This window comes from Otolemur garnettii, unplaced genomic scaffold (genome assembly GCF_000181295.1).
Source record: "Otolemur garnettii isolate 467f Iridium unplaced genomic scaffold, OtoGar3 scaffold00126, whole genome shotgun sequence".
Taxonomy (NCBI): Eukaryota; Metazoa; Chordata; class Mammalia; order Primates; family Galagidae; genus Otolemur; species Otolemur garnettii.
In genome coordinates, this window is record NW_003852521.1 from 4,373,185 (window position 1) to 4,398,198 (window position 25,014).

Sequence of the window (25,014 nt, forward strand, 5' to 3'; positions counted from 1 at the left end):
GGAGGAGTGAGGGCCTCTAGGCCCTGAGGCTGCAGGAGGAGTGAGGGCCTCTGGGCCCCGTGGCTGGGGAGGGCAGTAACAAAATACTTGCTCATCTCAGTGTGCATTCAGAGCGTACTCCTAATCAGCAGCAGATAATACTGAGCTCTTTCTAGGTGTTGCAGAACATAAAAGTAGGGTTTCAGGACAAAATTAGAATATAACAACATATTTTTTAAGGACAGGGTCTCTCTCTGTCACCCATGGTAGCGTGCAGTGGTGGAATCACAGCTCACCATAGCCCTGAATTCCTGGATTTAAATAGTCCTCCCCCCCTCAGTCCCTCAATTAGCTGGGACTACAGGTGCACCACCATGCCCAGCATAAACAACAGAGTCTTAGAAATTAAAAATATGTTTGCCAAAATTGAAAATTAAAAAATGCACAGTTTGAATAATAAAATTTTCCTGACTAAAGACCTAGTAGCTGGTCTTATGTGTAAGAGAATTCTAAGCATAACGTAAAAAGAAAACAGAGAAAAACCTGAGAGACACGCAAAACAGATAATGGGGATTCAATATCTATCAATAATGTAATCTACAAGGAGAAAGTGCAGACAATAAACAGGAGAAAGAAACTAACATCACAGAAAATTTCAAAGAGACGAAGAAAAATGAAACTCTAATTAAAAGGCCTATTGAAAACTTACAGGATTAAACAAATAAACAAACAAAAACCACTCACACCTAGAAGCACGATAAAGAAGTTTCCCCACTCAAAGGATAAATAATAGTTTCCCAGGAGAAAAAGCCACGTGACATCAAAGCAATAAAACTCACACTGGCAGCAGAATTTCTCATTAGCAGCAATGAAGACCAGAACATATAAGGGGGATATCTTCAAAGTTCTGAGAAAGAAAAAATTTGAAACTAGAACGCTGTCAAACTATAAGCAAATCCAAAGGCAAAGTTTTTGAAAGAATATAAGGGAGGCCAGAAAGTTTATAAGGCACACATCCACTCTGAAAATTTACTAAAGGACATATTCCAATCCATAGAAAACACACCCAAGAAAAATGAGGAAAGACATAAAAAGGTAAGTTTGATCCAGAAGGAGTGACTGGCATGCTTAGCAAATTCTCCTTTGAGCATCACTGCAACCACAATAACGAATAGACAATAATATGAATGCTAGTTATATAATAAACCTCTATACAATGCATGAAATACATTTTATAAATAGAACAATAACCATTATAAACCATGTCAATCTAAAAGCAATAATACATTAGGAGCAAAAAAATTTTTTAAAGGAGCAGAATAAGAGAATTGGAAAAAAGTGTCAATGTACAAGTTCTTTGATCTCTTATAATGAACCATCAATAGGCATAGCTAAAGTTGATGAGTTAAAAATACAGGCTTAGGTATTATTTAACAATGAGTGAATGGAAAAATTGTAATCAATATCATTACACAGGTAGAATCCAGTAAAGTGAGAGAAAAGGTCAATGTACTAAATTCATCATTCCCAATAGTGGGAAAGTGACGGAAATGATCCAAAGCTAAATAGACAAGAAACAGACATAAAACATAATGTCCTGAGGAAACACTTTAGGTAATAAGACTGGGCGTAGATGAGAAGGGCTATCTGTACCTTTTCTATATACCCTTCTGCATTGAATTTGTTTACCATATATATTCATTGTTTACCTAACTTTTTGAAGCCAGACAAATATAGTCCAAAAATAAGCAAACAAGTATGTGATTTATACATGTATGTATATAAAGGAATACAGATCTTAAAAACTATAGCAGGTTTGAAAAATTCTTAGGCATACATATTTCATGGCTTGGAAAGACAGTGTATTAAGCGAAAGATAGCAAGTTTCAGATCAGATGATACACGATCCCAAACAGGCAAAAATAAATTATGTGTGTACGTGTGTGTGAACATGCCCAGGGAATGTCCTGAGGCAAGTTCATAAAATGTCCACTAAGTTTATTTACTGCAAAGAGATTTTTGGAAGCATAGATCAACGTAACTTTTGCCTCTTAATATGTAAACTTCATCATTTCAATTTTTTCAACAAGCCCATCTGTATATCACATGATTACAAAAACAGACAAGTGAAGTTCTATTTCCTAATGGCATGATTATATAGAGAGAGAAGAACACAAAGACTCCACAGAAACCTGTTAGAATTGATAAACAAGTTTAGTAGTTGCAGGATACAAATCAATGTACAGAAATCAGCAGTGTTTCTATACATTGATAACACACTATCCAAAAAGGAAGTTACACCAGATTGTTCACTGCAGCTCAATTCATAACAGCCAAGTCACAGAAGAAGCCCAAGTGTCCATTGACCCATGGAAGGATTAATAAATTGTGGTATATGTACACCATGGAATATTATGCAGCCTTAAAAAGATGGAGACTTTACCTCTTTTATGTTTACATGGATGGAGCTGGAACATATCCTACCTAGTAAAGTATCTCAAGAATGGAAGAAAAAGTATCCAATACACTCAGTACTATTATGAAACCAATTTATAATCACTCACACTTTCATATGAAAGATAAATCGTAACTATAGCCCAGGATGAAGGATAGAAGAGGAAGGGAATGGAAGGGGAGGGGGAGGTTTTATGGAGGGTAAATGGTGGGACCACACCTATGGTGCATATTGCAAGGGTACATGTTAAATCTATTAAGCATAGAGTATAAATGTCTCAATACTTAAATAAATGAGGTGAAGGCTATATTAACTAGTTTGATGTAAGCACTCCAAATTGTATTTAAAATTAGCACAATGTACCCCATAAATGCATTAATGTATACATGATCTATGTGTTTGACTTAATAAAAGAATAATAATTATAAAGGAAATTAAGAAATGTAAATCCCATTTGTAACAACAAAAACAACAGCAAAATACTTAGGAGTAAATTCCACCAAACAGGTTTTCATAGTTTTTATGCTAAAAACTAATAAAACACAGATGAAATAATAGAAAAAAAATACAAATAAATAGAAAGATATCCATGTTTATGGTGTGAAAGAATTAATATATTAAAATGTCCATACCACCAAAAGTAAACTACAGATTCAATGCAATCTCTATCAAAATCCAATGTCATTTTTCACAGAAGTAAGAAAAGGCATTCTTTTTTTTTGGCTGGGGCAAGGTTTGAACCCACCACCTCCAGCATATGGGGTCAGCACCCTACTCCTTTGAGCCACACGCACCATCCAGAAAAGTCATTCTTTAAATTCTCATGGAACCACAAAAGATCCCAACCGAAAACAACCAATCTTGAGCATAAAGAAAAAAGCTGGAGGCATCACACACTCTGATTTCAAAATACATTATAAATCTATTATAATCAAAACAGTATGATTCTGTCATTTAAAAAAAAAGGCACATTGACCAATAGAACAGGATTAGAAACCAAAAGAAACCCATGCATTTGCAGTCAACTGATTTTCAACAAAAACTCCGAGAATACAAGAAGGACAGCCTCTTCAAGAACGGTGGAAGGAAAACCAGAAATCCACATGCAGAAGAGCGAAACTGGACCCTAATCTCACAATATAACAAGAAAATACACTCGAAATAGAAGAAAGCTTCAACATAAGCCCAGAAACTGTAAAACCACTAGAAGAAAAGATAGGGGGAAAACACTGTAACGTTGGTCTTTGCTGTTTGGATACAACCCCGAAACCACAGGCCACAAAAGCAAAGGTACAAATTTTAGATGACATCAAACTAAAAATCTTCTGCACAGCAAAAAAACCAAAAAACAGAACAAAAAGGCAATTCACGGAATGGAAGAATATATAAACCATGCATCTGACAAAGGACTAATAATCAAAATTTATAAGGAACTGAAACAACTCCATAGCAAGAAAACAAATACCCCAATCAAAAAAAAAAAAAAATAGGCACAAGACATGAACAATTTGAGTTTTATTCTTTGGATAATCTAAGGACTTCCATACTTGGGTGTGGAGAGGGAGGGTGAGACCCAGGGATTGAAAATGATATAATTTTAAAAATTGGCACCCTGAAGGGTGGCATCACTCCACCCAACAGGCAACCAGGCTTCCATCCCCTGAGAAGAGACTGGAAGATTTCAGCGGTGGAAAAAACTAATCAGTCCCGGAAAACACATCGTGTCGAATCCCACTAATCCAATACCTCTGCTGAACGTGCTCGCAGAGCTCCACCTCAGCATTTTTAGTTCCTTGTGGTTAAAAATAAATATTTATGATAAGCCTCCAAAATCATGAGTAAGGCAAAGAAGGGAGGAAGTCTACAGAAAGAGATGAGTCAGGGAGCAGGAAAAAAGTGGGTTGTTGGTTTTTTTTGAACCCTATAATAAATATCCTTCCCCAGAGAGATAAAAAGGACGCTGCAATGATAAATCCAAATGCCTAGAAATATATGTATAGATAATATATATGTATAGAAATATGTGTATAGATAATATCTATGTATAGAAATATATGTATAGATAGAAATATATGTATAGATAATTCATTTTATATCTAGTTAAAAGAAATGTTAAGAGGAAAAAGAATATGTCTTGGAAATTAAAAATAGGCCAGACATAATTTTTAAAAGTTCATCAAAAGAGTTGGAAGGTAAAGTTAAATCTTAACAAGCAGCCCTGCCCCCTCCCCCTAAGATAGAAACTTGAAAGGGCCCGCTGAGTGTGCGGTTATGAAAGTTCAGAACACTGGACACAAATGAGCCACAAATGGACACAAATGGCTGAGGCAAGGTTGGTTGGTCGGTTTTGTTTTGTTTTTCTTTTAGTTGTGCCTTTAATTTGTAAGGGAAAGAAAAGCCAATCACTATTTAATGCTTTGTGGACTGCTGTAGTAAAAGATCCCATCTGCAAAGGAATTCCGTCAACCAGGAGCCCACCACCACACCTGGGCTATGTGCTGGTGGGTGGAATCACAGCCACGTAGTCAGGGAGGACAGGAGGTGGAAGACACTTCCAGGTACTCCAGGTCTTCTCAGAAAACACAGGGGAGAACTAGATGGCCTGGGGAACCCGCTTCAGTGCTAAGCAACTACAGAAACTCCTCCACCTGAGCCTCCCAGGGGCTAAGGCCACAGAGAACACAGGTCTTCTGCAGAAGCAGACCCACCCTAGGAGCAGAGTCCCAGGCAGGCCTCCATGCAGAGGCCTCCCTCAGGGCCTGCCTTGAAGCACCAGAACTCCAGGGAGGTGCCAGAAGCTCTTGACCCTAATTGTAAGAGACAAGTGGAACGCCCCGGGATCCCAGTCCCCCTTAACTGCCTTCTACCCACTTATCATCCACGTCCTCCCTCTCACCAGCACCATTTCCCACGGTCATTCATTAGAATCATGTCTTTCATGCAGTCTCAACTCTCTGGTCCCTCTTTCTATTCACCGTACTCATCTTCCAGAACTGCTTCCTTAGCCAAATTCAACTCTCTGGCAGCTACTTACATGGATGAGCTGACCAAAGAGGAACCCATGGGAACACTTTCACAGCCCAATACCAGGTGGCCTGTGACGCAGCTCAGCTGCCACGCTGCCCTGCCCCAGCCTGTCTCCTCTCCCTCTTTCCTACAGGACTGCACCCCTCCCTCCTGCCACCTCAACCTCTCACACCTTCTCCCCGACCCTCCTCCTGCCACCTCAACCTCTCACACCTTCTCCCCCACACTCACTCCCAGCTGATGACCTCATTCCTGACTCCCTAGGAATTAAGGCAATCAGCTCTCGACAAGGTGGGCAGTTAGCAGTTTCCATTGTACTTGTCCTAACATCAGCCTGGGACACAGCCCACCCCTTTGTCTTCCTACATGTCCTCATTTGTCCCTCACGATGCCGCAGGGAGATGGAGTCTGTCTTAGTTTCCCTGTCTGGTTCCTTCTCCTCCGAGTGTCTCAGGGCTCAGTCTTGGGCCTTCTCTTTCCCCTTTATACTCCCTCTTCTGGTGTTCTCACTCATCATCCCTGTGCTAAGGACTCAGAACGTTGTATCAAGTCCAGACCCTGTCCCAGCTGTAGACATCTCCACTTGGAATATCTAAAAACATTTCAAGTTCAACACAGCCAATACTGAACTGATATCTGATATCCCCCTCACCTGCAGACTTCTCCATATCAGTTGTTGATGACTACACCTTCTAATTGTACAAGCCAAACAACCATCCTTGACCGTATTCCTTCTCTCATCCTCCCATCCTGCCCATCAGGAAATGGGCCAGCTCTACTTTAAGACCTACTCCTGATGTGGCCATTCCTCGCCCCTCCCCAACACACCATCGGCAGAACTGCTGTCTCACCTAGATTGCCATCAGTAGGCCCCTGACCTGCTCCATTCTTGGCCCCCTTTGGGTATCTTCTCATCTCAGCAGCCAAATGAACACTTGTGATAAGTCAGATCCCGTCCCTCAGAGTCCCGCAATCAGTCCCCACTTCCCTCCCAACAAAAGCCAAAGTCTTAGGTGGAATGGGATGGTGGGCACCTGAGTTCCCACTCCCTTACCTCCCTGACCACACTTTCTCCCGTCCTACCTCCCTCTTTCCTCCTGCTCCAGTCACACTGGCCTTTGTCCTGTTCCTAGACTATTCCAGTGCTCTTGCTGTGAGGACTCTGTCCCTGCTGGCCCTCTGCATGGAACACTGTTTCCTGGACATGGCTAACTCTCTCACCTCCTCCTCCGATGCTGCTCACACCATCTCTCCAGGAGGCTCACTCTAATCTCACCATCCCGCTGTGGCACTCCAGTTCTCACTGTCCTTTGTCCACAGTTCTGGGTAGCTTCCAGAAATAGATAACTAAGCTGTCCATCGTCCATCATGTTTGCTTTTTCCTGGCTCCTCCACCAGAACATAAGTGCCATGAAGGCAGGGCTCAGTGCATCCAGAACGGTGCTGGGCTGGTCATATGAAAGAGCAAAGTGCCGAATGAGCAGAGCAGTCGATGAATCTGCAGCCACCATTTCCATCCTCACTAAGGGCTGGTTAAGGCGGTGTCGCTGCTCTCTTTTTTACATGCAGAGACTCCATTTGATCAGTAGAGTCTTCCAGAGCCCTATAACTGCACCTTTAACTGCACCCCAAACACACGCATTATTTAATATCCTTTTGTGAATGTTGGTTGAGAAACTAAATAACAGACAAAAATTACTGGGATCCGTAATGCAGAAACTGAATTTGCATTTTATTAGTCATGTACCATTCAACAAATATTTAATAAGCACTTATTGCGCTCCAGGAACTGGAAATACAATGATAAAACATGGATACAAATAAAAATTTCTGCCCTCATAGAACTTACAACCTACAGGCTGCATGGGTTTATAAACACTTGAACACAGAATTCACACATGTATAAGGCATATTATTCAATGTCTGGTGCTTATACAGAGGAATGGGCTTTTTACATGAATGCCTGTATTCTCTTTTTTTTTTTTTTTTTTTGAGACAGAGCCTCAAGCTGTCCCCCTGGGTAGAGTGCCGTGGCATTACAGCTCACAGCAATCTCCAACTCCTGGGCTCAAGTGAGTCTCTTGCCTCTGCTCCCAAGTAGCTGGGACCACAGGCGCCCGCCACAACGCCTGGCTATTTTTTGGTTGCAGCCATCATTGTTGTTTGGCGGGTCCGGGCTGGGGATTCGAACCTGCCACCTTAGGTGTACGTGGCTGGCGCCTTAGCCGGTTGAGCTATAGGCGCCGAGCCAATGCATGTATTCTCAAAGGGGAAATTATTGTTTCACAGAGGACAAACGTTAGTTCTGGAGGCCAAGAAATCTCAGATATTACAATGGTTTGTGGCCTTCCAAAGCTCAACTGACCTGGCAAAATCTTCTTTAGCATTTAATTGCTCTCACCAAATTCCATTCTATTCCATTCAATCTTTCTAATGAAAAAAGAATTGAGATGCCACAGTTACGTGTCAGGCCCCCAGGTTCCTGGATCTCAGAGTTACCACCCATGCTCCAGGAGCACCACCAGCCTCGCCTGCAAATCTGCAACTCCCTCAAAATTTGGTGGCCAGGTAGGAGCCGCCCACAGCACAGAATTGCCGTGAGGACAGTTCTGTTACCTGCTGCAATATAAAGACTGAGAAAAAGATGAGATGGGGGAGAGGAGAGAAAGGAAAGAGGCTATGATTATTTAGCCTAAGAAACTTTTTTTTTAAGAAAAAAGTCATGAGAAAATAAGCATTTGAGTTTGTTCAAGGGTAGAAAAAAGTTTGTGCTGCACCAGTGACTCCTAACAATTAAGAGCTTATGCTTTCATCAATGACTAAGCGCTCTTTCACTAAGGATGATTAACGACAAAACTCAAACAAAGGTGGAGGGAATAGCCAAGCTCTCCACCTGAGAAGGTGAGAGTTGCAGGGAGGGGAATATTTCCTGCTCAGTATTTTAGACCTGAAATGGCCAGTTCGTATATCAGGGGAGTGTTCACACTCATATACTTAGGTAGGTGGTTCTGGAGCTCCTGAAAGGTGCCCGTCCTGGCCTTCCAAGCCCTCCTCACTGTGCACACCTCTGCACCCTCCCTGCTAACAGCAGAGCTCCTTCTGAAGACGCACAGAATGTCTCTTTGTAACCAAACACACACCCCCACACGCTCTTACTTGTCTCTTCCAATAGAAGTGGCAGAACCACACTTCAAATTCCTCATCTTTGGATCTCAAATAGAGCAAAAGCATAAGTGATACAAAAACTCCAGGTTATCAACACTGCTGGCTCTCGACCGGCACTGAGGCTTGCTTATGAGACTCCGCAGAGTGACGCTTTCTGAAGACAGGTCTGTGATACTTGCTCACCACTGGTGTTCAGAACACGTTCTCTCACGTAGAGAGAACTGCCCTTCAATATCAGAACTGTACTTAGAGGTAAATGTGTGTGCATTTTGATCTATAACATATGTTTTTAAATATGCACACAACACAATCACATGTGTACAGAATCTCAGTCAAATAATTTGAAAGGGCAGCATTCTCAGAAAGCCACAAGATGTTGACCAACGCAACATCCTGAAATACTTTCTGAATTACAAACTGAAGCAGCGTTGTGCACCCACCTCAGGCACACAGGCAGGAGCCTGACGGCATAGTTCTCTGCCACTACTTGGCAGCCTGATCCCTCTGTTTCTTCCTCTGTAGAATGGCGACAATAATAGTCCCTGACTCACGGGGGTGTAGAGAAGATAATATATAATCAATAAGTAGTTGCTTCCTCCACATTATAGCCTTATGGTGAATTTTATATTATTATGTTCTTTTCTCTCTCTCTATTTTTCTTTTTTAGACAGAGTCTCCCTCAGTAGAGTGCCTTGGTGTCATAGCTCCTAGCAACCTCAAACTCTTGGGCTCAAGTGATCCTCTTGTAGTTGGGAGCCTCCTAAGTAGTTAGGAGCACAGGTGCCCACCACAACACTTGGCTAATTTTTCTATTTTTAGTAGAGACAGGGTCTGACTCTTGCTCGGGCTGTTTTTAAACTCCTGAGCTCAAGCAATCTACCAGCCTCAGGCTCCCACAGTGCTAGGATTATAGGTATGAGGCACTGTGCCTGGCAATTCTTATTCTTTTTTTAAATGATAAATTGTCTAGGATATATTTGGACACTCACCAAGCCAGAATATTCATTAAAAAGTATATTCACTTCTGAAATTATGATCTGAAGTTTACTGTTGTGGCAGAGATTGCTACTTGCCTGCCAAATATCCATTCAACTCTTCTTATTAATAGAGCTCAGATTTTATTCCAGATTCAATGAGCACAGCTTAAAGAATATATTTTCCAAGTCCCTTACAGACAGATGGAGCTTAAGTTCTGTTCAACAGATATAAGAGGAAACGCTAGGTAAGACTTCCAGAAAGGCTCCTTAAAGGAAAGCACTTCAGTCGAGAAATCTGTCCCTACTAGGGTCCTGGTTTCCACTTTCTTGCTGCCTTTAAGGCAGCTGTGATGGCCGAAGCTCTAGTAACCACAGTAGACAACAAGTTGACCTTGAGAATGAAGCCTTATGCAAGGATAAGGGAATAGAAAGTCAGAACGAGCTTGGGTCCTTCAGACTATGGATGCCACGCCACTGGAGAGGAAGTCCAGATTCATTTTATAGGAGAGGAAAGAATAAGCTTTCTTTTGTTTAAGCCACTATTATTTTGAGGCTTTGTGTTATATGTGGTTGATTAGAATCCTAAAAGAGTTACACTTAAAAAGGCTTGATTCAACAATACATTTTACTTCTCACCTGTATATTCTTTCTCCTAATCCATTTAAATATTTGCATGCATAACTACTTTAAGATTGTACAATGGCTTAAAGTGTTTAAATGCAGCCAATAATAACTATTATGCAGATTAATATTAAGTCAGAAAATTGGCAGGAGCTGTTATTTTCAGGAATGTTTTTCTTTTCCTTAATTGTAACAACATGTAAAAACAAAACAAAAGCAAAACCAAATCAAATTTCAGTGAGTTTTGTTTAGTGGCAATAAGATTACTTGAAAAGGCAGGAATAACAGCATGAAACCGATCACATAAGTAAAAGGAAATATACTGGCTGAATTAATCATTAATTGATTAATCATTCAGCCAGTATATTTCCTTTTACTTATGTTAATGGCATTTTAAAAAACTAGACTCAATAGCTGTGCGTTGTGGCGGGCGCCTGTGGTCCCAGCTACCTGTGAGCCTGAGGCAAGAGGATAGCCTAAGCGCAGGAGTTGGAGGTTTCTATGAGCACTGTGACGCCACAGCACTACCGAGGGCAATAAAGTGAGACTCTGTCTCTACCAAAAAAAAAAAAAAAAACTAGACTCAAGATTAATTATATAATAAAGCCGGAAAATCAACAATAATAACCATAGCTCATATTGAACACTTACTATAGGTCTGGGTTGACCAAAGGCAAAGATCGTATATATACAATTTCATATATACACACACACACACACAAATATACACACGCCATAAGGCACACGAAGGAGAGTTATTTTTTAAAGACAAATAATAACAAAATGGTCCAACTCATTCAAAATGTGCCATCATTTCTTTAGCCTTTGCTAAGAGCAATGCACAGGAAAAGCATTCTGGAATACAAGATGTTTCCATAATACTGAACTATCCTCCCTGAGCCTCAGTGCTGTCATCCATAGATTGGGTATAAGGTTAGGAAAATAAAACCACTCAGCAAGGAAAATGCTTGGAAGCTATTATGAGCAACAGATGAGTTAATAAACTCAGCTCCACTTCTGCAAGTGGGAAAACGATAATAGCTGCGTTCCTGTTCCTCAGGTGATAACTGGCATGGAAGCTCTTTGAAGGCAGAGACATGGTCAATTTTGACCTGTGCGGTATTTTCACACATAGAACGGCACCGGGTGCATGGGAGGAGCTCATCAGTAACTGGTAAATGGAATGAAATTGTTGGTACTATAGTCATAAAAGAGATGCTGCAGGAGCCCAGAGGAATGTTTGTTTATTTCTTCCACCCTAGTTCATTGGATTGTTAATTTATCTCTTTCAATACGTTTCTATTCTTACCTAGAAATCAAAGTTTTGATAAGAGAAATCCCCTTGGAATTTCGTATCATTTTCATCTGTTTGTTTTTGCCAGGCAATGTCTGTTTCCTTTTTTTATATGCAATATAAAGTTTTATATCTTTTTTATTGTGGTAAAATATATATAACATAAAATTTATCATTTTAACCACTTTTCAGGGTACAGTTCTGTGGCATTAAGTATATTCACATCATTGTGTGGATATCACTACTATCCATCTCAGAATATATTTCCTTTTAAAAAAAAATACAGCTTTTATGGTGTATTCTTCTTTTTTTTTTGTAGAGATAGAGTCTCATTTTATCGCTCTTGGTAGAGTGCTGTGGCATCACAGATCACAGCAACCTCTAGTTCCTAGGCTTAGGTGATTCTCTTGCCTCAGCCTCCCAAGTAGCTGGGGCTACAGGTGCTCACCGCAACACCCAGCTATTTTTTTGTTGTTGCTGCAGTTTGGCTGGGGCCAAGTTTGAACCCGCCACCCTTGGTATATGGGGCCAGCACCCTACTCACTGAGCCACAGGCACCGCCCTTATGATACATTCTTAAGTTTATTACAGTTCATTCTTAAGTTTACTGGAAATAGTTAAGATTAAGTCAGAAATTGGTAAACTGGGCTTGTAATAAACATCTGCACATTTTGACAATCACTTTCATGCTAAAGACTGTCAAAGTGGGCTTACTATTTGTTAGCCAAGTAAATTAAAGAAATCTAAGTAGGTCTCTAGATTTCATGAGATTGGGGCCACGTGTTTTGATGTGTATATTAGATTAATTGACTGACTGATTGTATGGGATCATAATCTCTGCATTTGTAAATCTTTTGAACTTGAAAGCTTTCATAACCAGGTTCAAGGGCACCTCCCTCCTGTACAGATCCACTGTGAGGGGCTGAAGGACAGTATTGGTCTGGATGACAGTTTAGGGTATTTCAAGATCTACTCGGGAAAGGACGGTATATTTTTCAGTTTATATTTCTAAATTTTGGACAGCAATAAAGAAAAACCAACTTTAATTATATTCCATTTCTTACTGATTGACACAAGAAGAGAAATATTGACAGATAGAACTTGCAGATATGCTTTGGAAAATATTCTTCCAAGGCTCAGAGTCCTGAATACATTTTTAAATTCAAAGCAGTTATCTACTAGCTTTCAAATGTCCTAAGCAAACATCTTGACCAGGTAAAAAGAACCAGCTGTTATGATATGACATGTTATTCTATGAAGAGACGCTCTTCACGCCCTCCAGAGAGGGAACTGCCCACCATTTTATTAGATTTTGTGTTTATGAAATAGTCACATAATGAACACATGCAGTTCTACAAAGAGAAACTTTAATTCCCCGGTAGAGAAGGACACTTCCATCATTTTATTAAATTTGACCTTTTCTTAAGCAATCACACTTCTGCTTTTTCCTATCATTGTGTTAGGGGCTCCGCCAGATACAACTAAGTGATATATACTAGACCAAAAGGACAAGGCCACTTGTTTTTTAAACTAAGTCATGGTGAATTTGTCTCAAGAATTTTTAAACAGAACTTAGATTTTAACACATCAAGTGATTTACTTAGAAAGGAAAATGTTTCTATGAGAAGTGCCCATTCAAAGTCGAGCAAACTGCATGGAATACTTTAGTAACCAAGGAAACAGAATTGAAACCCTAAGATTCCCCGGAACTAGGGGTTCCCAAGGAGGAACAGTTAATTCAGTCAATGAATGAACATCTATTTGTTTAACCATTTGCTACAGGCAGTGGATTTATCTTCACATGAGCGAGAAAAACGTTTAAAGTGAGCATTTGAGAGCGAGGGGTGGGGTGAGGACAGAGAAGTAATCATTGTGCCAAAAATAAACAGCCAGTTTAAACTATAGCCTAACACAGAGACAACACTGCAGCCGTATTGATCAGAGTCCTCTGGTTCCCATAAAAGAAAGCAATAATATAAAGGGGGCACGAAACCAGCTTCGAAGCCATCTGTGCGAGCTTTCCCTGGAAAGTTTATGGTTTATAGGTGAAGTTACACACGTGAACTCTGTTTTAATTCTACCCTGCTATGAGATTCCTTCCAAAGTTCTCACTGTTTTCCATGGCTCTGCTTACTTGGACCTTACTAGGGCCCATACTGACTTTCATTCCCTATTGCAGGTCTCTGGTCTCCAACTACCAAAGAAAACTAACATCCTTCATCACTAAGATGTAACCACCATTGCAAGAAAAGTTCAAACTTTGGCTCAGCCATGCTGATGCTGAGAACACACAGAGGTTTACCCAGAGTGGGGTAAATAGATTCTAGAGATCTAAAGACAGACTAGAGTAAGACAGAACAGTCCAGTGAAGTCACCTCAGAAAGTCGGGCACCTGAGTCTTGGGACGCTGTCTAGGTTCAGAATTATTTCAATTGTTTCACTGTTGCATTTTAGTTAAATCAAAGATACCCTGACTACATTGAAATATGATCCATTTACTATAAATTCATCTTATACACATACAACTTTTAAAGAATATGTTCATGGGCTAGACAAATTAAACTTAGATTGCAGAAATGATTGTCCTCACTGTGGAAACCTGAACCCTTGGACCACATGTGGGTGACCCTCTGGATCCTGCAGTGTGGCCTTTTGACCAAATCCCAATTTTACAGAACAAACCCAAGTGCAGTTAAGGGGCTCCACTGGGATATCTGGAGGGCCACATGTAGCCTTGAGGCTGCCGGTTCCCCTTGACCCCCTGCTCCAGCCACAAATCTATCTTGAAGGAAGTAAGTGGTTGAGAGCTATTGCTGTGTTTTAGAGCCCAGGGGACTCCACTTCACAAGATGCTCTGGACCAGGACTGGTTGTCTTGTGATGGCAAACTCAATTCAAGATTGCATCTTGAAGCAATCAAGATGGTTGCAGTTTGAAGTTTCAGGAAGGAAGCAGAAGGTGAGGTGCTCCTTTAGCAGAAAAAACAATGATTAGAGAACTGGAATAAAGAGAGGAAAATACAGGGACACTAACAAATGAAAGATAAAGTCAAGACACTCTGTAAAGGGAGAATGCAGGGGAGTGCATGGGCCAAGTAGACTGTCTGACTTATGCAGATCATGTTGGAAAGCAGAAATGAAGTAAGATGGGAGGAAGCAGGTTAGTGAACAATCTTTTCCAAAGGTCTATAGCCTCACCTAACATTCGTGCTTTCCTGGAACCTGTGAATTTGACCTTATTTGGAAATGGAGTCTCCAGATATAATTAACATGAAGTCACACTAGATTAGGATGGGACCTAAATCCACTATGATCAGTGTCCCCATAAAAGGGAAATTTGGACACAGAGACATAGAAACATAGCTCCGTACCACATGATGCTGACGGCAGACACTGAAGAGGTGGGGGTGTACCCCCGTGTACAAGTCAAGCAACAGCGAGGATTGCCAGTTGACCAGATGCCAGCAAGAGTCAGACACAGAGCCTTCAAAGAGAGCAGCACCCCGTCCACCCCTGATCTCAGGCTTCTCGCCTCCGCAAGGGTGAGAAAATACATCCCTGTTGTGTTAAACTACTTTGTGATACTTAGCTATGGCAGCCATAGGAAATAAACACAGGGAGTGCAGCGTTTTGAAATGATGATTTATGGATATTATTTTGGCAATAATAAGTCAGACCAGTTAAAGGGGAAAGAGACTTGGAGCCAAAAAGACCAGTTAGGAGGATATTACAGTAATTCAATCTTGGAAGAAAGTTCGGGTGCAGACCAGGCTGGTGACAGTGGAATAGAGCAAAAGCATCAATCAAGAGATTTTGAAGAAGAATGGTATATGGTAAAGAAGAGCCAAGCACAGAAATGATTCCAAAGTTGAATAAGAAAGAAGGATGGAGTCCCTGGCACACATGCAGAGAAGCAAGAAAGACAAATGAGGGAGATGAAGGGGAAATGGCCAGCTTGTTTTCAGATGTATTGGTGAAAATGTGACACATTTAACAGTTGTCCAGCAAGCAGCTGAGCATAGGCACTTCATATATAGGTGTTTCAAACCTAAAGAAAGAAATCTGGGACGCATCAACCTCAACTGTGTTGGGACATCCACAACTTGCTTTGGGGAAAAGCAAGAAGGGAAAGTGGGCATGTCCTTCACTCCTGGGGGATGACTTTGATGTTCTATTAAAACTGAGCGGCAGTTCACCTGATTACCTCTTATCAGCACTGATCTTGCCTAAATGTCCCAAGTCTTAAGAATTTCTCTGTTATTTCTAAGATTAATGGAAAATCACTCCATGTATCCACACAGGACAGGTGAATCATAGTATATATGCAGTGAATATAAATTAAGTAAAATTTACAACTTTGAATAAATAATGTATTTTCTTTTTGATTTCAAAATAGTGAAAACATTCAAAAAAGTGTAGACCAATGGGTCATAGCTTCCACTCCACTTTAAAAGCTCTTGACAAACAATAACCTTGAAAGGCCAACTATAAAATAATTCTTAAAAAATACTTCTGTAGGAGATTGTTTGACAAATGGAACTGAAACATTTGTGTATGGAAATGTTCTATATAATTCTATGGAAACACCACTTTGGACTCACACCTCATACTGTAGACAAGGATGAATTCAAATGGATCCAAGATATAAATGTAAAAATAGGGAAACTATTACACTAAATTACCAGATGAAAACAATCTTCTGTAGGTTAAAATCTTTTACAAGATATTTACCAGGTAGACACACAGAACTGTATAAGTTATAAATCAACTTCAAAGCCAGAAGTTCAGTGAACCACTTGGGTGGGCAGAGGAGGAAGTGTACCAGAGTAAATGATTAGCCAGGCCTACTGAGATGAGTCAAACCTTCCTCTTTAAATCAATAGCCTCTTATTTCTTTTGTCTCAAAAGTGCATTACAAAAATATTTACTTTTAATACACTTTGTGTTAGTTTCCTACTTTGATACAAAGTATAGAAAACCAGGTGGCTTTGAAATGTATCTAGAAGTCTGAAGTGAAGGTGTAAGTGAAGCCACCGGCTCTCTGAGGTTCTAAGGAAGAGCTCACCCTCGCCTCCTCCAACTTCCAGTGTCGACTGGCAAACCTTGGCATCCTTGGCTTGTGGGGTCATCACTCCAGTCGCAGGACTGTCTTCTCCCTGAGTCTTTGCTTCATTATCTCTCTGCATACATCCAGTTTCATGTCAAAATTTCCTCTTTAATAAGAACTCCAGTCCTTACTGGACCAGGGCTTGTGCTAATGACCTCATTTGAACTTTGTTCCTTATTTAAAGACCCTACTTCCAAATGAGATTACATTCTGAGGTACTGGGGGTTGGAAATTTAACTTGTCTTTTTGAGGGGATACCACACTTCATAACACACTTGAACAGTAATACATCTTTCTGGCACACAAGCTAGCAATAAGAAAATGACATTCTCCATGCCAAACCCCACTGGAAGTAGCAGAGCCACAAGCTAACACTCCCCCATGGGGCGGCCTGGGGCACTCAGCACCATGAGTCTGCTGTGTGCAGGCTAAACATGCAGATGCTGGGACCCTGACCCAGACTCACTGACACTGAACTCTGAGGAGCAAACAGGCCCAGATCAGGCATTATTCTCAAATACTTTCAAAATGAAATTTTAAAAAAAACCATATATATATATATATGTATAAATATATATATTTAAAGGTTTATTAAATATACGGGCCAATAAGCATCAGTCAAAATTTCATGTAAAGGAAAAGTCAAGTAAGCACCTGTTTTCTTGGGTTCCACTCAGAGCTTCCACAGGAGCAGTGGACAGTCAGGCGGTAAGAAGGTTCCAGCCTAGTCCCAGGGTCTTCATCATACCACAGTTGCAAAATCTAAACTGCAACTCTTGCTTGAACATATGCATCTGTCACCTCCACAGGACGTACCCATAGAGTCATGTCATCTTTGATCACTGTGCCGTGCCAAAGCAGGCTGGAACACAACAGCCTGAGAGCAGAGTCCACTCACTTGGTTATGGGTTAGGAAGCAGAGTACTGGGTAGCCCTGCCAAATTCCCTGGAATCTTCAGGAAACTCCAGAATAGAATGTGAAGATCCTGCCAATTCTCCGATGGAGGTGTTGTACCCACACCTGTCCCCTAGTCCCTATCCACTTTAAGTTTCCAGTGACACTAAGTGAAACTGGCTTGCCTATAGACAACTGATGCCTATTAAAGTCCTTAGCACCCACATCTGCCCACTCCTCGGGATGTCTCTCATCCCTTACAAAAGTAAGCTGTCCATAAGCTTCTGAGAAACCTGAGCTCAGGGCTAGAGGGAGGCATGTTCAGAAAAAGTGGATCCCCTACATCTGGGCCCAAATATGAGTAAGAAGAATCAGGCCTTAGAAAAAAGAGGGCGTCCTTTAGTGATGAGACGAGAAGGACATAGCAGGAAAGGAAAAGGAGAAAGACCACGAATTGGACACTGAAAGAATAAGGAAGTGGTTAGGGTGTTACGTGCCACCTTTCCTGTCTTCCCCTTCCTGGGCTGCACCTTCAATGCACTCTCCCATGTCTGGATCCAGTGGTTCATGAGACTGTCACACTTCTAGTTACAGTGTTCAAAAGGCAATAAAAATCCCAGAGCTAGACATCCATCAAAATATTCATTACATATATAGAACTAGAGAACAAATTTGATGTAAAATGATGGTGAATCTTGGAAAGGACTTAATTTATAAGAAATCAGAATGATAGTTTGGTGGTACAAGTCAAGCTTCTAGAAAAAAATCAGATGTGCTTCATTAACACGAAAATTAAGAATCAACCAGGCAATGATGCAACTGAGTATGATGCAGAAATCAAAAGTACAGCAGCTTTTGAAGTCATATTTCCCCTTCTTTGACCTTCAACCAAATGACATTACATGTATTAACTCATTTTGCCATGTTTAGGATGATAATAAATTAAGATTTAATAATCAGATTCTTTTAAAACTAAATCTTTACCCATGGATACACTATAAAATGTCCACTACAGACTAACAAATTTCAGAGCAAGCAATTTAAAAAAGCCCTTTCTATAGCAAGATATCAAAAAGCAGACAGACACCCTGTGTTATTAAAACCCATCCCTTGTCAGAGCAGAATCGGTAGGTTTTATCATTCTTGCCACTGCTGTTATTTTTAAATTGCAAAGAGAACAAATTAATTTATTGATGTCATCTTTAGCCAGATCTACTAGAAGTACTTTACAAAGTAGAACTTGACTAACACACTCATGATGCATTTTATCCTAACATTCTTCTTGTCTTAATTCTGAATAGAGAGCTATGTCAAGTCAAAAAAATATGCCCCAGATGTTAAGAGAAAGGAAAATTCAACTTATAATCACAGACATTTGAAAATTATGACAACATTCTGTTAGTTATTAAAGAAAACACTTTGAGCTGCTAAAATGACCCAAATGTTGATTATTTTTGTTAAAATTCATCATACAAAATGAAGTCAATTCACAATTTGTTATATTGATAACCATTCTGAGGATTATCCAAATGTCCCACGCAGAGTTTTATTATCACATGGCTACATCCATGTGCTTCTAGAACTGGCTTCCTTGCTATTCTTCTTACTAATGATGTTATCTATTTCCTCTTTTTAAATTACTATTATTATTATCCTTGAACTGTGACCACATAAATGCAACATTGTCTAAATTAGATTTTCAATGTGGGCTATTTTTTAAATGACAGATGGATTTGGATATATGAAGAATATAAACGCTTTTCAAAATATAGCTTTGCCAATTTTCCTGAAAAGCTTGACAGCTATCTTCAGAGTTTTTCCAAAAGACTTTTTTCTTCCCTCATTCTTCATCTTTTTTAAAGCAATGATTATTTTTATTCTGCTTGGTCAGGCAAGTAGACTTGGAATACAACAGCTGTATTCCATTCCAGTGGCACACACGTGCGTGCACACACACACACACACTCACACCATGTCATTTTTTGCCTTTATAATTCTTTTTCTTAAAAACTGATCAAGCAACATGATAGAGTTTAGTTCAAGAACTTCAAAATCATACAGACCTTTTAAAATTAACATAATAAATAGAGTAGTTTTTCAACACATCTCATTACCAAAAATTTGGTTAGTTCTGTTTTAACAATAAATAGCTAAGCATGAGCACAATATTTTCCTTCCCTTGGTTTCTCCATTTTAATCCTAAATTTAGAAAATTATTACCATGAGTTCTTCATCCATTGGTAATATATCTGATCTTAATTCCAGTTGTTTCAAATGCTCTTCAAAATTTTATAATTATAAAAATGTCATGATGGGAATCTACTGATAAGTATGAAAAATACACACTTGAGTTCAGCAGTGCTCTGGAACTAACATTACCAAGATTAAATGAAGGGAAATATGTGTTTATAAGGACAATGAAACTTAAAAGCAACAAAGAGCCAGCTCTCAGGGATTTGACTATTCCTTTTCTATTGTTTGCTCCTCTTTTCCCAAAACAGAAAAATAAGGCAATAACAAATATAAAGATAAAAGAAAAAAACCTACAGCCACATTACATTTGAATTGCAGTGTTGATTTATAATGTATCTGCTTCACATTAGAATGCCAAAATATGTGGGTGCTCTATCAGATTCTTAATTCAAAGATGGCGATAGGCTTTTGTTGGCCAGTTGGACAGACCCTGAAAACCTAAGTTTGCCCTTTACTCTCATCCTTCCATGGAACCTAATTCTACCACCCAAACACCTACATAGACGACCTCTAACAAGTGTGGGCCACAGTACCATGAGCTCCTTATTCAAAGGATTGCATGTTTATAGACTGAGACAAGCAAATACAGGTTAAGAGTCTCCAAGGCCAAACATATGTTCACTTGGCCTATGATGTATCAGTGACCTTTGAAATGGAAGCGAAAGACTCCTCATTTTCTTTTTGTTTCATTAAAAACATTCCACACTTCATAGGTAATAATTACTTTTATATATGAAACCAAAATAGAAAACTACTATCTAAATCCATCACTCATTTTATCTATGAGCCCAGAAAAAAACAATTAACTTGCTTTTGCCTTGGTTTATCTATATTTGCTCTTGAATAGATATACTGAGTCAGGGAGGAGGTCACTTTCTAGTCTTTTTTCCATAATATCTAGAGTTTTTCTCTCTGAACAAGAGCAACAGTCAAGCTTTGCCGAGAGAATCTACTGAAGAGCCAGTGTCATTTCAGCCATTATGTCCCCAATTTATTTTTCTATTGTATTTCCCTTTCTCATAAAATACTAAGCATAAACCAGGTTGGATAAATAATGGAAATTCAATAAATAAACCTATTACTATCTTTTTAATCCATAAAGATTTCTTTAAAATTTTTTTAAATAAAATTATTCCTTAATAATGAGGCATTTTGAATACAATTCTTTAATTTTAAAAACTTTTGTAGATTGTTTAGTGTTAAAAGCTTCTGTCCTTGTGAACATTTACTATTAAATATTTTTATCATGTAGCATCCACCTCAAATCTTTTTGGTGAACAAGGTGGGTTAAAAATAAATACATCAATTTAAGAATTTTAGTCTTCTACAGTTTGATTTTAAGATATTAGTTTTGAAATCTCCAGGAGAATTACAGTGTATCAATACTGAAAATGAACAAATTCTGATATAACCTTGAAACCAAATAGATAAGGAGCTATTATTTCTTCCCTTCCCTACCCTCACTATCTCTTCCATGACATTGCAACCAGTTCTTGAATAGTTTTTGACTCTTAAAATAAAAGTTGAGCTTAGGTATTCTTACCTGGCACCCTCTTTGCCCAATTGATCATGTGAACCAGCTCCCTGTCTGCCAGGTTAGTCAGCAAGCCCATGATGGAGGCCTCACTTAAAGGTCTTGCAGGATCGTACTCGGAATAGAGTATGGGGGGCTCAGCCTCCAACAAGGCACTGACCATCTGTTCAGCTGTCAGGGACAAGGCCGGACTGTTCTTCTTCGTGTGCTTTATCAAGAGAGGGCTTGGCCAAAGGTTAGCACCCCTCATGTCTCCAGAGGGCCCTGCTTCATTCCTGCCTTCCCCATCATCTCTTTGGCGTTTGTGTTTCAACATTCTCCCTCCTCTTCGGTCTTTCCGTATCCCTGAAAACACAGGGGGGGAAAAAGCACAATTAGTTTATTTTTTTTCCCCATGTAACCTTTCATTCAAAAACCATCGTTCAGAGCTAATAGGCCTTTATTTTATTTAAAGAAATACTTGCAGGCACAGGTGAGCTTTTAAGTGTTTAACAACTGGCTCTCCTAGAGAAAAAAAAAGGCTCTGATTTCAGCAGTTGCCAATTTCCATGGTGTAAATACTGCCATGATAACAAATCACAAGCCACTTGTCTGATATTAAGTGCCTTGCCAAACTCCTGAAAATTTAACAGTAGGGTTTGTGAGACAGAAGAGACTGGTTCTGACACTCCATCCAGGTAGAGTGTGTGTGTGTTTGTGTGTGTATAATAGATGTTATAAAAGAACAGAATTTTGATAATTATTTATTCTTAAAATATGGTTTAGCATCATCAGTGAAACCTGGTTTCTTGTACCCTCAATGAAACCCCAACAATAAATTAAAATAAATAAATAAATAAAACTATGGTTTAGCATCAAATATTGCTTCTGCTATGAATATTGTTTTAATAACAAATTAAAAGAATTTTTTTTAAAAGCATTTAGTAAACACCCTTATTACTGAAGTAGGTCTCCTAATGAACAACACTAAGGAAGAATGACTGTTCACAGCAAGGTTCCAGCCTCCAGACCCTCAAAGTTTTTATGATTCCCTCACTTCTAATAAGCTATACTTCATCAAGTTCAGGAATTGAGCTAAGTCCCTCAAGAAGTTTATCTGGTTTTAAGCATTTCATAAAGGTCTTTCTCTTTTACTAATATAAAAGTTTTTAAATAGTTGAAAACAGTTTCTTCCCCCAAAGTAGACTGTAAAACAGGGCACAGAAAGGGAATCCAATCTTTTTGCTGTGGTCCTTGGAGGCTTCAGCTCAGCATCTTCACCTGAAAAAAAGCCATGCTATGTTGCTGAAATATACCAGCAAAAAACAAATATTTAACCAATAAAAGTTTACCCAAGCTTGCATATTTTAAAAGAAAGTTAATCTCTCCAAAATTTGCCAGCAGAAGTTCTTGTATTCACATGAAGGAAGCTATGATGTGGGTAAAAAGCTAATATATCTATTATTAATACTAAAGACTTAGGAAATAAGCATTCTTGATAACATACCACCTGTTTACTTCTCCATAAAGATGAAAAACTAGCATAGACAACTTTGTCCTATTTTCTTCTAATTTGTCAAGAGATTTGAATAAATGTGTGGTTATGAATCTTTTAAAAATATGTAATTTTGGGGCAGCACCTGTGGCTCAAAGGAGTAGGGTGCCGGCCCCATATAACAGAGGTGGCTGGTTCAAATCCAGCCCTAGTCAAAAACTGCAAAAAAAAAAAAAGTAACTTTAATTTTTATAGGTCTAAATTATATATATTCAATGACACTTCAAAAACATAGAGAAATCACTAACTTTCCTATTTGTTCAGTATTAAAATGAGCATTTCCCAAAACTCCTTCAACAATAATAACAGTAAAGATTGTTATTAATGTTATTATGATCAGCACTAACATGTATTGAGCACTTACCACATATTTTAAACACTTTACATTTACAACTAATTTAGCTCTCTCAATAAACTTTTTAACTTAGAGAAATTAATGAATTTGTCCAAGATCATTCTTTATTAAGTAGGACTTCAGATCTTGGTCTGAAAAGAAGTTTGTTTTTGTTTTCAGCTAAACAGAGACTCTGAATTTTATCTATTACATACATGGTAAGTTAACAAGCTTAGGGACACCTAAAAGTAAAAAATGAGTACAGCGATATCTGACCAGACATTGCCCTTCATCATGTATTTCAACCATTTCATTGCCAGATATGCTCATGAGATGATAATATCTGGGTTAAGGGAAATGATACTCCCACTCTATTCTCACTCAACTCTGAAGTGTCATACTCATTGCTGAATGCTGCATATATAAGAAAAAATAACATCTCTGTATATTAGGGTCATTGGAATGCTGAGGAGACATGAAATCAGGTCATTTGAAGAACTGAGGAGCAAAGAGAGGTCAGCCTAGAGAAAGAGAAACTTAAGAGAAAACGTCACCTTCCAATGGGATGTCTTGCCTTACATGGGTTCAAATTGTTCTTCACAAGCCCAAAGGCCAAAATAGAAGTGGTGGATGGAAACTATGGGTAGTTTGCTGAAAGTCAATACAAGGGAGCACCGTGCAATCAAGCTGATAACAAAGAAAAACCTGCCACACGGGAAATGGCGAGTTGGATCACTGGAAGCTTCCAGAATAGGCTGGATGGAGTCTTTAAAGGGATGTCTCTGAAGGCACTCAGTTATCCAGCAAGCACTTGCCAATGCTGGGGCTGTATGACTCCATTATCTCCCATTTGAAGTATAAAACATAGGCTTAAAATCAGTAGCCTGAAGACAGAAATCAGGACAAAAAGTTCAAAATCAAAGGATTTCTGTAGGTTCACATTGCTGAGAAAGGTCGAGGTCGTAATTTTGAGAGGATGAGTATTTAGGTGGGAACAAGGATGATAAAATACATTGTTCTGTGGTATTGGTCAGTGTTCTACTAAAATATTATTTATCTCCCTACTCTATAACTTTAAAAAGACATTGAGAATGAGAACAGATCTCACAGGAAAGCTGTGGCAGTGATTAAAATCTTTTAAGATCAATAGAAAAATAAAAGTAAGTGATTTAGTGAAAGAAGAAATGGTTGGGGGTGACATTGTTTTCTCTACAGTAAAATTAAGAGTTGCCTATTATTAATATCATAAAAATGACCATATTGTCCAAAGCAACATATAGATTTGATGCAATCCCTATCCAAATAGCAATGTCATTTAAATTAATCCTAAACGTCATGTGGAACAAAAAAAAGAGACCAAATAGCCAAAGCAACCCTGAGCAAAAAGAACAAAGTCACATTCTCTGACTTTAAATTATATTTCAAGGCTAAAGTAACCAGAATATCATGGTACTGGTATGAAAATGGACACACAGATCAATGGAACATAAAAGAAGACCCAGAAAAGCCTTGCTTTACAGCCAACTGATCTTTGACAAAGCTGCCTACAGTACACATGGGGAAAGGATACCCTTTTCAATAAATGGTGCTAGTAACTGGATGGCCTTAGGCAGAAGAATGAAACTAGACCCTTATCTCTCACCATACACAAAAATCAATTCAAGATGTATTAAAGATGGGAGAGGCTCCTGAACAAAGGAAGAAAAACTGGTTGGAATCAGAATCTATGAAGTCAAAGACGGGGAGCTGAGCCCAGAAAGAAGTTCGGCAAGCTATAAATCCAAGGAAGATCATTTAAGAACATAAAATACAGGTACAAAGCGGGCCCCAGAATTGCTTAC

General features: G+C 39.2%; 1 protein-coding gene across 4 annotated transcripts in view; it reads right to left on the reverse strand.

Annotated features, from left to right (window-relative positions):
- ESR1 (estrogen receptor 1) overlaps positions 1–25,014 on the reverse strand; it is a 264,535-nt gene that overhangs the window by 105,914 nt on the left and 133,607 nt on the right. For all 4 annotated transcript variants that reach the window (XM_003797871.2, XM_012810119.2, XM_012810120.2 and 1 more), the window contains one exon: positions 21,315–21,650. In XM_003797871.2, coding sequence (XP_003797919.1) covers positions 21,315–21,650 — 336 coding nt within the window. The remainder of the gene's footprint in view (positions 1–21,314; positions 21,651–25,014) is intronic.